Raw genomic sequence first — 14,214 nt, forward strand, 5'->3', positions numbered from 1 at the left:
TCCGTGTGGCCTCCTTCAGTAAAGATGTAGCCTACTTGTACAGTACATCAAGCCCACTCACGCCTCTGCCCTATGGGCCACATGGCTCGGTAAAGCGTACTACTACTCATGCGAGCTATGGAGAGTGACTATGAAAAAAGCTGTTTGACAGGAACTGTTAGGCTGAAACTTTCCCCAATGGTGTGTCATCTTCCACGGTAGTAGTGGCCTTTTGTGGTTGCTGATCAGCATTGCCAAAGTCATCACTAATGCTCTCCTGGCTGGGCAGTTCCTTGAGTGTTGTCATGAGCTGCTCTTGGCTGCGCATAGCAGGTCAACACTCACTGTGAAGCAGCCACGTAGCTATTTCCTGGTTTCAGCTTATTTATTACATCGTTTATGCCAATTATGCTGATGACAAAGGGTCGCAGGATTTAGTTATGGTAAGGTAATAATGTCTGGACATGTAAACATAGTTGGAAGTGAAAAGTGAAAAATGCAGTAATTTCCAATTTTTTCGTATTTTAGAGTAATTGATGGAAATTATGCTACTGAGGAGAGGTTGCCCGACTGCACCATGGTAATAGATTAATTTCTGGACATCACAAACGTGGACTTAGACTCTTGGATTGCCTTTCTAAGTAATTTAGAAGCAACATTATGGCGATTTCCAGTTTTTGGCCAATAATTAGCTAATTTAGCAAATTACGTAAACTAAACACAACAGAAGAAAATGGAGATATCTGTATTTAACTTTTCAAGAACCGCAAGAATCAAAACATACCGCTCAATAAGTGACAATTACAGCCACCCCAATTTGATGGATAGGCCCCCTGAAAAGTAGGCATGGCCGATTTTATGGCCAGGAGTAATTTTTTTACTAAAAACTAATCGGAATGGATTCAGGACCCCTGAAAACCTATAATTTGACACCCCACAAAATCATATTTATTGGCCAATTTTTTTTTGCCCAGGCCCCAATTTTGATTCAATTGGCTCCCACAAAGTTTACCAAGGGAGTTCGGTTGGAACAAATTGAGAGGTGATAGTAGAACATGAACACATTTGTGAAGAAAGCTATTGGTAAGCATTTATTTTCCAGATTGGTCAAAACATTGGGCTAACTTTCCCTAACTATTTACTAAGTGGGTAAGTAGTTCACTCTCTTTCCCTCTCTCTTGCTCTCACTCTCAGACACACACAAGCACATTGTGATCACCCATTGTGTCCATGTTTCCAGGCTACTATGATGACAAGAACGCCATCATTGTGTTTGCAGCCTGCTTCCTACCAGACAGTGACTGTGATAATTACCATTATGTTATGGAAAACCTTTTCCTGTGAGTAACACAGCTGCCAGTGCCTTTAAAAAATACATACGGACAAATACTAACAACTAACAACAAAATATTTGAGTTTTCACGTGTGTGTGTGTGTGTGTGTGTGTGTGTGTGTGTGTGTGTTCGTGTTCGTGTTCGTGTTCGTGTTCGTGTTCGTGTGTGTGTGTGTGTGTGTGTGTGTGTGTGTGTGTGTGTGTGTGTGTGTGTGTGTGTGTGTGTGTGCGCGCGTGCGTGTTATTGTGTGTGTTCGTTTGTGTGTGTGTGTTCGCTTATATTAGATATGTGATCAGTACTCTGGAGTTAATGGTGGCCGAAGACTACATGATTGTTTACCTGAATGGTGCTACACCTCGTAGGAGGATGCCTGGGTTTGGCTGGATGAAAAAGTGCTACCAAATGATAGACAGGAGGTAACGCACGCACACACACACACACACACACACACACACGCACACACAATGAACATACTGTTATAATTATGTTATTACAGCATTCATTGAGGGGGAATTATGGTACAATTACACCTTGTATTGTTATTATGTTGTTTACCTTTGGACTTGTTCTATCTATATAATATCATACTAGAGTCACATCTATATAATATGGAGTCAAGATGCCATAGCGCATGGATTTTCAACTGGTGGTCCGTGGACCACTGGTGGTCCGTGAAGGTATTGCATGTGGTCCCTGACCATGCATTTAGTAATGTAGGAAAGTGAAGATTTGTATTATATTTTATTTTATCGACCACTAGTTGAGAAACAGGATGATGTATGATGACGCATCAATGTTGTCAGTTACTTGGAAGTCGGATGACAAGAAATTCTAACTTGGGAGTTAGAATTTCAAGGAAAACCGTACCTGTACCGGTTTACCTGGTTGAGTCATCATTAGTAGGAAATGTGCCCATATCAAATTGCATGTGCTTGCTCATACATACACCTTTTTTGAGGAGATCATTTATTTCAGGGCCTATTTCAGACTGAAACTAACTACAGCACTTCACACTTTTTTGAAGGAGAAATACTGTAGCATCTCCCGGCAGAAAATGTAAAACAAATCCCATGGTCATGAACTTCCTGGAAAAAGAATTGAATTCGAAAAATTGGGCTAATGATTTTGTTAATCAAAAACATATTCCAAAACATGTCTAACATTACATGAAATATGCAACATGATAAAGTAGTTTTGCGCCGAACGGGCTACGTGATTGCAGCCTAATGTATACCGCACGTCACATGATAAAAAGAACAGACCTACAAGCTCACAACATGAGCCAGCGTGATGCGTTGTAAGCTTGTAGATTTGTTCTTTTGTCACGTGACGCCCTCACTCGAGTATGAATCAATCAAGTGACAAAACAAATAGTGATGGGAATGGGAATTATCGTTCTTTACAGTGTACCGAATCATTCAGTACAGTTCACTAAAAGATTTGTTCACCAGTTCGTTCCAGTACTATTTCCAGCATTCCACGTCGTCACTCTCTGAACTGGCAGTTCATTCCCTCACACTGAATCAGGAACAGTACTGACCGAAACCACCTCAAATTGTTCAGAAAATTACTGAACCGATTTGAGGTGGTCTCGGTCAGTACTGTTTCCGTGCACGAGTGAACGTAAACGAGTGAATGTCTTTTTTCGACGTTCGCGTCAAGTAACAATGTATATGGTAGAATGTCATAATTAGTCTTGTACAGGGGCAGCTTGTGATGGACATTTTCATCAATATTTCACTTTTGCCACGGACATGCAAAATAATCATTTTACCAAAAACACATTGGCCTAGCCCTAAATGTATATTAATGGACTCCTAATGTGTCATATGGTCTATTCCAATGTGCTGCATATTTTAAAACAATAGTATGTCTGCACTACTGAGCCACAAAAATCCTAATTGTTTTGGATAATAATAATTGGGTCTCATCAGTACAGACAGTGCTTCCATCGCAAAAGGGCCACTTGTCTTAGCGGCAAAGGTGAGTGTTTACTTGAGGACAGAAGGAGATCAAGTTCTACCAGCTGCTAAACCATTTTGGTTGGCACGGTAGTCAAATTCTCTGTTGTAACAACAATGGAAAAAAGACATTCTCTACACTTCTTAAATGCTTCTCACGCAAACGTCAAGTATAAACAAGGAATATTGAGAGATTAAATGCATTGTCACAATAGTTTAATGCGAAGGCACCTAACTTTGATCAGAGATGAGATAACTTTTATGTTGGAGGAGGTCCCAGGCTGTAGATGGAGGGATTATGATACTGTACTGTATGATGTATTTTATCTCAGTGAAGCACTTTGTAACTTTGTTTCGAAAGGTGCTATATAAATAAAGCTTTATTATTATTATTATTATTATTATTATTATTATTACAATTATTATTATTATTATTATTATTATTATTATTATTGTTGTTGAGTGTTATTATAGTTGTTATTGTCATTAGTGGACACTTTGAAACACTGTCTCTCAACTAACAACGACCAGCTTTACTTGTCCAGTTCTGCCCTCCTTTGCCATGGTAGCAAATAGATCATGCCTTCTGGTTTTGCTCTTTTCCTGCACCATTTTTTCACTGTGGTCCTTCTCTACTCTTTTCTGACATAATGCTTTTATTGTCTCCGCCAGGCCGAAAGGCATAGCGAGAGAGTATGTTTTACCCCCTGTCCGTCCGTACGTCCGTCCGTGTGTCCGTCCGTGTGTCCGTCCGTGTGTCCGTCCTGTCCGTCCGTTAGCAGCTAATCTCCGGCACCGTTGGCCCAGTCGCTGCGAAACTGTGCACACCCACTCCCTGGATGCCAATTCAGAACCTCTGCCCCACGTTTTTCACATGGGCCTGTCATAGCGCCACCAGGAGGCCGATTTGTGCAAAACCCATTTTTTCCCAGTACTCCTACAGCTTTTAACCAAACGTCATGCAAATCAGTACAAAGTATCTCTATAGTCATGTGATCAACCAGGATCTGTCCGATTTCCCATATTCCATCCTCATTGGCTAAGGTTGGCTTCCAAAGTTTGCAGGATTGGTCCGTTTTGAACAAACTGCCTCAAATCATGAACGCAGCTTGCCATTTCCATAAAATTGCACACGCACATTCCCACTAGGCAGAGGAAGAAATGCCACTTGAAAATTTTCAAATCAGCCTCATGGTGGCGCTATAACAGGCCGATAACCTACCTGACCTGGCGGAGACCTGTGCTCCGAGGAGCACTTTTTCTAGTTTGACCTCATATTGATATACTCTCTGTATGCTTGTCTTATTTCTTGTTCTTGTTCAGAGTGTAGGCAAGAAGACCATACACTCACTTCAACTTTTTTATTCTCTTGTGTTATTGTTCTCATAGGCTGAAGAAAGATCTTAAGTCATTCATCATCGTCCACCCTTCCTGGTTCATACGGACAGTGCTGGGAATCACCAGACCCTTCATAAGGTTTTACCATTATACTTGCATAGTCACATTTTAATGTAGCTGACACTATCCAATAGTATCTTATCCAATGCAACTTTCTAAGTAACAGTAAAGTATGACTCATGCTGCAGCGACTTTGTGCGACATGTCCCTCGACACAAGTATGTGTTTTCAATTGAATAGTGTTTACACAAAACATTTTTTAAATATTGGCTAACCTAATGTTGACCACATTAATTCTAGCGTCCCTATTTTGGCTACGTCATTATACAAAAACATTTTAAACAAATAAAACGTACAAAAACTATTTACAAAAGAATTACAAATTACAGTGTGTTCACAACGTGTCGCATTGCAACGCCCTTGTGAGCTATATTCATCCGTAACGTTGACAGCATGAAATTTCTCACATTCAATCCTTTCTTTCTTTCTGGTCCTACATCCTACTCCCACCTCTTCAGCTCAAAGTTCAGCAGCAAGATCAAGTATGTGAACAGTCTGGCAGAGCTACAAGGAATGATCCCAATGGAGTACATCCATATTCCACCCAGCATAGTCAAGTGAGTCAGGCTATGCTTTGCACGTTTGTTTATGTCTTTGAGGCTGAAATCTTAGGTCCTAGGAAAATAAGTATCAGAAATGTGCATATTGTCACGATGAACACAGTGGTTTATGTATATTTTGATGCTCTTTAAAGGGATATTTCACTTTAAAAAAAACTTTGGGTCATTTTATCGTCCACTCAAGCTTTCGTGAGCCCCCCAGACAGTTTTGAAGTTGCTTGATTCAGTATTTAGATATTTGATATTCATTTTATCAGACACGCCCCCTTCCTACTGTATACAACCCCATTATAACTTCAAACTCCATTTTTAACATGTTAGATTCATCAAAAACACCCGTCCTTGGTTCTGCAGACTCATCCTGCCCTCCTAATACGCGAGGGGGCCGTATTTTTTTGATTACTTTATTCATTTATTTTATAAATTGTTTTTATTGTATAATTTTTTTTTCATTTTCGGAAAAAAATATAAAAAATAAATGAAATGCATATCAAATATCTAAATACTGAATCAAGCAACTTAAAAGCAGTCTGGGGGGCTCACAAAAGCCTGAGTAGACGATAAAATGACCCAAAGTTTTTTTGAAAGTGAAATATCCCTTTAACAGTTGTAATGTTGCACTGTGTAGGAAGGTGATCCCTGAAGTCTGCTTTGCCTGTAATGGTAAAATTCGAACACATTTTGGAGTTAATAACTGTAATGCTTAACTTATAGTACTTCGGTAGCGTGTGTTGAAAATAGCAGATCTATTTATTTTAAATCATAGTCAAAGACTTTTCATTATTCTTATGCACTGCAATTTTACTCTTCTTTTGTTTTTACTGTATTCAAATGTCCTTTCATATTGTCTTATTATTGTTTGTTTAATGTTTTATGTAAAGCACTTGTTGAAATTTGGTATGCAAATAAACTTGCCTTGCCTTACAAGCTCGCAACGTTGTGAGCTTGTTGATCGCTATTTCTGGCACGCTACGACGAAGTATACATCTGGCTTTAGCGGTGTAGCGCCTACTGTGGTGGCTTTAAGCACGCCCGTGTTTTAACCTGTTGCACCTCCAGTGCAACCTGGCACTGGTGTACTACAGTCCTTGTTGATGCTATTCTGCCATAATGGTGATGAGCTGCTTCCTCAGCATGGCTAAGCATCTGAACTGTGTCACTCATCACCTTCTAGAACTGTCATCTTAAGGATCTTCAAACCTTCCTTAAACTGTCTGGTTCTAATCACTTGATTCAACTGATTTGTCATCAACAAGTCTTACAATGTTTAGAGTCGTTGTCCGTGTAGTCTCTCCACATTGTTCTTTGCTATTAAGATTTCTGTAAACTGGAGCCATTCTTTTGCCTTCCTGACTGGAGGCGACCTGACTCCCCTAGTCTAGTGATCTGTTACCGTGATATTCCAGGCATGGTGGGATGTCTGCCTTTGCGTGCAGTGCAGTAAACATGTTGTTCTGGTCTTATGTATCTTCAGGCAAGCCTTAGTTCTTACGACCGAACCTGCTCGGTTTGTCATCGACGGTAATCTGCGAGTCCTGACCCGACGACACAGTGCTATCGACGACAGGTTGTCGGCAATAGACGCTTCCCAACACTTTCCAACGGCGAGTTGGTGCGGTGGAGAGCTGCCTTTACTGGTTAAAAGGAAGTAACACATGCAAATTACCCATGTGTTAGTGTAATTTGCATGCGTTATTTCCTGTAAACCAGTTTGTTGGTGGTCCTCACCCTCCACTCAGATTCCCTTCACCTAGCCTCACACTGCAGGAGTTTTAAATCCTGACTGACGGGTTTCGCTTCGCACATGAGGATAATCTTAGATTAGATTTTCTACTCTATAATAATCTTGATGTGATGTGCCATTATTGAAAAATGTTTACTTACTAAGTAAGTAAGTACACATTTTTCAATAATGGCACATCACATCAAGATTATCGTGCCTGGCTGAGTAGCGCAGTACCTTGCATGTTCTCATCTCACGTGATCACATGTACAAGCCGGTTAAACTTGCTGTGGTAACGGACAAACAGATTTGATATGTCTGGGAAGTCATGTCGTCAGTTGTGTTCTTGGCACATATCGTCAATCATTCGATACCTGTCCAACTCAACCATAACAAGTTGTTTCTACCGGTCTCTGTGTCAAAAGTCTCTCATTCACCTCACATCTGTCTCCTTGTACAATTGTCTCTCTCAGTCATGCACTACTCCCACCGTAATCTTTCTAATCTGATACATTTCAAACTTGATATTTATCGGGATATTGATCGTCTGTGTGCAGATTGGGAGATACACAACCTAGCACAACCTGTTTTACATTTGATTACTATCATCTGAGGAGAACTAGGAGGTGGATAAGAAACACATTTTAGTAGGAAGGGTCAGAGCAAAGAAAATCACAGTTTTGATTAGAATTACTGAATTGAGTCATGCATGCATACTCTTCAGGGAAAACAGAAGCAAATGCATAGTGCATTTTATTTTTAAGTCCCTAACTTAGGCACAATCATGCCTTTCTCATTCTCCTCAAAGGTACGACGAGGAGCGGGGTATACACAAATTTGTATGCATGATGAGGTAATTCAACTAACCTGCCTCGGTTGGACAGATGACTATCTGTAGATAACCCTGAAACTTAGTGAATGCTACATTTTACCCTATACTCTGGATTGACCATAGATGTCTCCTTTCCCAAGATGTCTTGTACTAGCCTTGTGTGAGACGGATGCCAATATTTTTCACTTGTCCCTGTCTGTGATGTGCCCTGGCTTGTAGTTAGTTCCTTTGACTTTTGACCCTAAATACCCTGACCCTTGAACCCTCCCCACGTCTCTAAACCCCAATGCTTGAAGGAGTGAATGAAGGATGGATTGTTACCTTTGCCTTACTAAATATGATTGTTTGCTATAAAATTCTTATGAGAATGATAAAAGCAAGTTATGCCTCATCTGACCCACCTTTGAACCTACTAAAACACAGGGAAAAAAAGCCTGCCCAAACCTTCTGACTAAAATGATGCCATATAATTGCTGCTGCAAATTTCATGCATGTATTGTAAACATTCCATCAGCTATGCATGAGGCGCTTAAAGGCCTCCACAGACCACAGCAGACATTCCAGCTCCGAACGTCTATCCCAAGCGCCTGGCACTGGAGTCATTAGTCTTAGTCTAATTGGATTCTATTGAGAATGATTAGACTAAGCATAACACAATTCAAACAACACATTACAAAAGAATAGGATATGATATCTGATGATACTAAACACAGTCAGGAAGGTTGCCTGGCAAGCTGGATCATCCTGTGACCTACTAACCTTGCGTCACCAGACTTTCCACCTCGGAGGAAAGCCTGGTATTCGTTTCTAAATGGCTGTGCGATCCGGTCTAGGCCACGCCTACTGGGAAAAACCCCTGTGGTTCCTGGTGCTGGTTCCATTTTTTCTGCGCCGCTTCGTTTTGGTTCCCCCTGTTAGCATTTAAATGCTGAATCGAGTATAACTACTAGTTTAGTCTCGCCAGTCGCTACGAGTTGGAATAAAGGATGGATATACCAAACAAACTATTCCTATAAGCTAAACTACGCCACATCAAGGGTTTTATTGGGTAGGCCCTAAAATTATGATGCCCTTGATCGCGGGGAATTATTTTGGGTGATACCGGCACCCTTTGTTCCGGCCGTGGGTTCCAGACGCCTGATGACGCGCTCCCAACCGGATCAGAAACCCAAAAATGGTATTGATCCCAGGCTAGTGACTTACTGGCAGTGTGCACTAGAAAGTTGATCGGTCTAGTGATTTGCAAGATTAACTCTGAAGACAAGCAGACACACAGACTCATGCAGCGCGTATAAGATTACTTCTAAGTAGCATCCACGTACATGTCCTGGTGTGATCTCTTCTGTTGTGAGCTTGGGAAATACAAATGAGCTGGAAATTATGCTGGCAGCCCCAGGTTGGCAGTTGATGCTTACAACTCGCATCACACGTTGTGAGCGAAAAAAAGAACAGTCTTTGAAAATTCTTTGAAACTTTTCAAAAAATAAATGTGAAAATAGAGCTTAAGTGGTTAAATGAACAGGAGCTATTTAATGGAATGGTTACTGCACCTCTGTTGTGGTTTGCGGAGGCCTTAACTCATAGCAATCAGACTATGAAAGTTTAGCCTTCACCTAATAGCTGATGTCGAACACAAATCTGCACTGGTACTGTGCTTGTCCCCTTGACATGCTCTCCCCTACTAACACTTAACCTTTACTCTCTGACCTGACTCTAACCCAGACTGGATGAAGAATTAATGGAGACTGCAGCTAAGTAAGCAGTGAATTATTGCTGTCTGTTAGTGTTGATGAGTGGCTTGTGTGTGTGTGTGTGTGTGTGTGTGTGTGTGTGTGTGTGTGTGTGTGTGTGTGTGTGTGTGTGTGTGTGTGTGTGTGTGTGTGTGTGTGTGTGTGTGTGTGTGTGTGTGTGTGTGTGTGTGTGTGTGTGTGCGTGCGTGCGTGCGTGCGTGCGTGTTAACCAACATCACCCAAAAAGTCAATAGTTGTACAGGAAAAACAGGTAATGGCTCATTTGTCGAACTATACGGGAACTATTTGAGACCCCCTTTCAGTGGGTCTCAACAATGTACCTGTGGATTACTAAAATTACAAAAAGTATAATGTTATACATAAATGTTTGAATAACAGATGCAGTCCTCTACAACTACTATGACATTCAGACTAGGGCTGTGAATCGTCTGCTATCTCACAAATCGATTCGATTCCGATTCTTGGGGTCACGATTCCGATTTTTATCGATTTTTTCAAAATAAACGATTCTCGATTCAAAAGCGATTTTTTTTTCCGATTCAAAAGCGATTTTTTTCCGATTCAAACGATTCTCGATTCAAAACGATTCTCGATTCAAAACGATTCTTGATGCAAAACATAGGATTTCAGGATCTACTCCAATCTGCTGGCATGAGAACAGAGTACATTTATGTAGCTTTTACAATTGTAAAGGTTTTATCAACTGATAATAATGTAAACACACAAAAATAAATCCAAGATCCTAAAAAAATTTAAAAATGAGAATCGATTCTGAATCGTCCAACAGTAGAATCACGATTCGTATTCGAATCGATTCTTTCCGACACCCCTAATTCAGACAGACAGATATAGGTCATACACACTAATTTTACAAGTGTAATGTTAGTATCAGTACTTTACCCATCCAAATGACTTCCTGTCACACACGTTGTGAGCGAAAAAAATAACAGTCTTTGAAAATTCTTTGAAACTTTTCAAAAAAGAAATGTGAAAATAGAGCTTAAGTGGTTAAATGAACAGGAGCTATTTAATGGAATGGTTACTGCACCTCTGCCTTCTAAGAAAATAAAAATAATGTTAGTTAATAGTTTCAATACTCAATCCCACCGAAGTAGACATTCCATCATGAGTCTGTGTAGTGACAACATATCTTTGTCTTTGTCTCTCCCTCTTTCCCTCACTTTTAGAGCTGATAAGAGGGGAAGCTCAGCTGTTTGACAATTAGATGATGTCTGGATGCCGCCTGTCCTCAGCACCCTACAGTATTCTGTCCTTTACAGTATGTACAGTATACAGTATGCACATATTAATCAACCTGCACGCAGTGTACAATACAGTATGGTCCATCAACAAAACATAATGGGCAAAGTATCAGGGAGTTGCTCATGCAGAGTGTTAATTTGTTTGTATCTAAATCAATTAAGCTTTAGGTAAAGTAGGAATGAAACTGTATTTACATTATTCTGAGTACAGAGACTGACACAGAACAGGCGTTATGCTGTGTATTTTACAGAGTAGCCTACTTTAGGTCTACACTGCCTGTATTAGTTTTATGTATTTCGCTGAGTTTCGTTTTTTTCTCTCAGTTCCTCTGTAACTTGAAAGTTTCACATCTTTTCACATTACATGCTGGAATGGCTCTCCTACTCACAGTATCACAACCCATTGAAATGTGCTGCCTAATTTATACTTTATACTTCGTTCAACTGAAAGTATGATTTCTAACCCGATAAAACACATTGGTTAAAAATGTTTGGTGAACGACAAATTTCGTACAACAAAGTTGGACTTAACATTCACCTCTAGTCACCTCTCTGCCATGCTAAAACTTCACATGTGTAACTTCTCTTCTCTTATAAAGGGTGCGTTCGGAAATGCGCACCGGGAGCACACTCACGTATTAGTTTGTATTGGCCAGTGCGCTCAGTGTTATATATCCGAACGCACCCTAAATAACAAGCTGTGGGGCATTGTAAAGAAGTGTTACATTGTAAATGCATTATTGATATTAAATGGACAAAAACCAATGGAGGCGAATTTTGGTACTTTCGACCTTAAGTTTTGTACATTTTTGTTTTACAGTTTCACTTCGTAAGATGAATTACTACATCTAAATAAACTGTATTTATGACCTCAAATATTGTGACAAGCATGGATACAAAAGAACATTTTAATCTATCCCTAAACCTTGCCTTATACTGTACTGTATGTCATAGATTTGTCTTGAGTTTCCAAATGATTTGTGTTCTGTTGAGATAAATGTAATGCTTAATTTATGCTCCATCATACGACGGTGTTGCAAGCCGAAAAAGAGCAGATACCGTCTATTTTCGTTGTGCGACACTATTGAACAACAAAGTATAAACAAGACTTAACACTTGTTCCCATTGCTACTAACTATTTTAGTTGGTAAGAAAAAACTGTCACAAATTTCTACTGGAATTAAGGGACACTGAACAGAATTTAGATCACCTAACCTAGATCAACCTAATATCTAATGTTAATAAGAAGCAGTTGAAATGACGTTGCTGCATTGATAATTTTATCAAATAATATAACATTGTCTCCACTCCAGTGACAATCCTACAGTACATGGATTACCTGTGTGAAACGGTCCATTGCTTTTTACCTCAAAGAAGGTATGAAAACATTGTGCTTATATACAGTAAAAACAGAATGTTGTATTTAAACTCTGTATAGACACGAACAGGGCTACATTTGTGTATTTGGTCGAGCTTACTGTGTATTTTTAATGGTCTCTGTCATGCTGTTCATGCCTATGTTATCGAATGACTTGGCTTTGGCTTGTGTTATCCTAAATAATGATTGAGTTACGTGTGTGTGTGTGTGTGTGTGTGTGTGTGTGTGTGTGTGTGTGTGTGTGTGTGTGTGTGTGTGTGTGTGTGTGTGTGTGTGTGTGTGTGTGAGAAATGAATTGTACTGAAGATTGTACGGTACCTGTATAGGTTTATGTCAGTGTGTATTCATTCACCTTTCACTTTGTCTATGTATATGTAGGCTATGTCAAAAATGGCCCACAGCCTATTAATCTGCTGTAAAATGTATTTTGCTTTAATAAAGATTTGTTCCTGTACCTTCTCCCCATGATCAAATTCTGGTGTTTTCTCTGTAATACTATCTTGAATTTGAGCTAAAACTTGATTTGCTTCTTCTTATTTATTCATTTATATTTCTGTTGTTTTAGAGAACTTTGTCATGTTTTTACTATTTATTTATTTATAAGTGTGATTCAGATAACTTTTGAAACCCTATGGCCTAGCTTTCCCCTTAGTACTCAAATACAAACATTAATGTGAAATAATTCCAATATTTGGGGTTATGCTTAACATTTGGCAAGTGAAGTGTCGCACTCGGAGTGAGAAAATTAGAGTTTTTATTTCTCCATATGCCTTAAAAATGAACAAAGGTTTCAGCTATCCAGCCTTCATCAGTATGCTTAACTACTTGTACATGAACCCTAGGGTTCATATTTTGGGGCAAACATTCAGGTCAAATGGCAGATCTACAAGCTCACAATGTGTTTTGAGCTTGTGGATTGATTATTTTCAGCAAAGAGATTTGGTGTAGGGTAAAAAGGAGCAGACCAAGTAGGTGAGAATGGCACTTCTGCTTTCCAGTACAAGTGGGACAATTGGGGAGCATTGTAAAATGACCATCACCTAGGTCCTAGGCAACAGGCAGTAGTGCGCACTGTACAGAACAGAACACACACAACCAAAGGTTTATGAGGATAACCAAGGCGCTATTGCACTGGCAAATAACCCTGTAATCATAAAGATGTGCAAACATGTCGATATAAATTATACATTTAATAAGACAACTGTAAATGACGGGAGGGTGAGCTTGGAAACAAATCCTGCAACATAAAAAGTCTAAAGAATATAGAAAATATGCTTGACAGATTATAACAACTGGTTCAACCATTTTGCATGCAATGACTTATTCAATTAACTAATGCCAACCCGTTAAACCCATAGGGTATACTTCATCGATCGGGGTCCCCCAGGGGGCTATCCTTGACCAACTCCGACGTTCAAGCTCACAGCACATTGACATTGCATTCTGAAACATTGTAGATCCGTAACAGGGCCACTAGGGTTCAAGTGGTTTAAAAGCATGCATTAATAAGTAACTTAAACCTGATTTAGACTGCTATAGGCAAAGCTCAAGAGGCAGGTCATTCCATAGTCATCAAACATACAATACGTCTATACTTAGGGACCAGTCGAAATTTACAGAAGGGGGTCCCTGGAGGAAAATAGGGGAGGGTCATGCCTTTCTAATTTTAGTCCAAGGAAGGGTCAGCAAATTTTACTTTGAATCCAAGGGAGGGTCATGCAATTTTGAATTGATAAAATAGTCTGTTTTTTATATACCTTTTTAGTACAGCAGAAAAGTGGTCAATGACCCCTCTCTATTTCAAAGGATACAAAGGATTCAAATCAAGTACACCTTGGTCTGTTTAGAATCAATGACGGTCGTTAACAAGCCATCAACGCACAGCCAGTGTGAACGACCCAGTCAAATCTATCAGCGTCTTAACGATGGTGGTTGAACAATTAAGCAAAACTTCAACAGGCGTTAGGCATATTGGA

The 14,214-nt window shown here is 39.8% G+C and overlaps 1 protein-coding gene across 1 annotated transcript in view; it reads left to right on the forward strand.

Moving 5' to 3' along the window:
• Positions 1-12,681, forward strand: part of LOC308088057 (protein prune homolog 2-like) — a 28,213-nt gene extending 15,532 nt beyond the window's left edge. The window contains exons 7-11 of the mRNA XM_080432403.1: positions 1,220-1,319; positions 1,598-1,729; positions 4,664-4,750; positions 5,191-5,289; positions 10,786-12,681. Coding sequence (XP_080288529.1) covers positions 1,220-1,319; positions 1,598-1,729; positions 4,664-4,750; positions 5,191-5,289; positions 10,786-10,816 — 449 coding nt within the window. The 3' untranslated portion in view covers positions 10,817-12,681. The remainder of the gene's footprint in view (positions 1-1,219; positions 1,320-1,597; positions 1,730-4,663; positions 4,751-5,190; positions 5,290-10,785) is intronic.
• Positions 12,682-14,214: the final 1,533 nt, after the last annotated feature.

This window comes from Gymnoscopelus braueri (assembly GCF_963280865.1).
Source record: "Gymnoscopelus braueri genome assembly, chromosome: 7".
NCBI lineage: Eukaryota > Metazoa > Chordata > Actinopteri > Myctophiformes > Myctophidae > Gymnoscopelus > Gymnoscopelus braueri.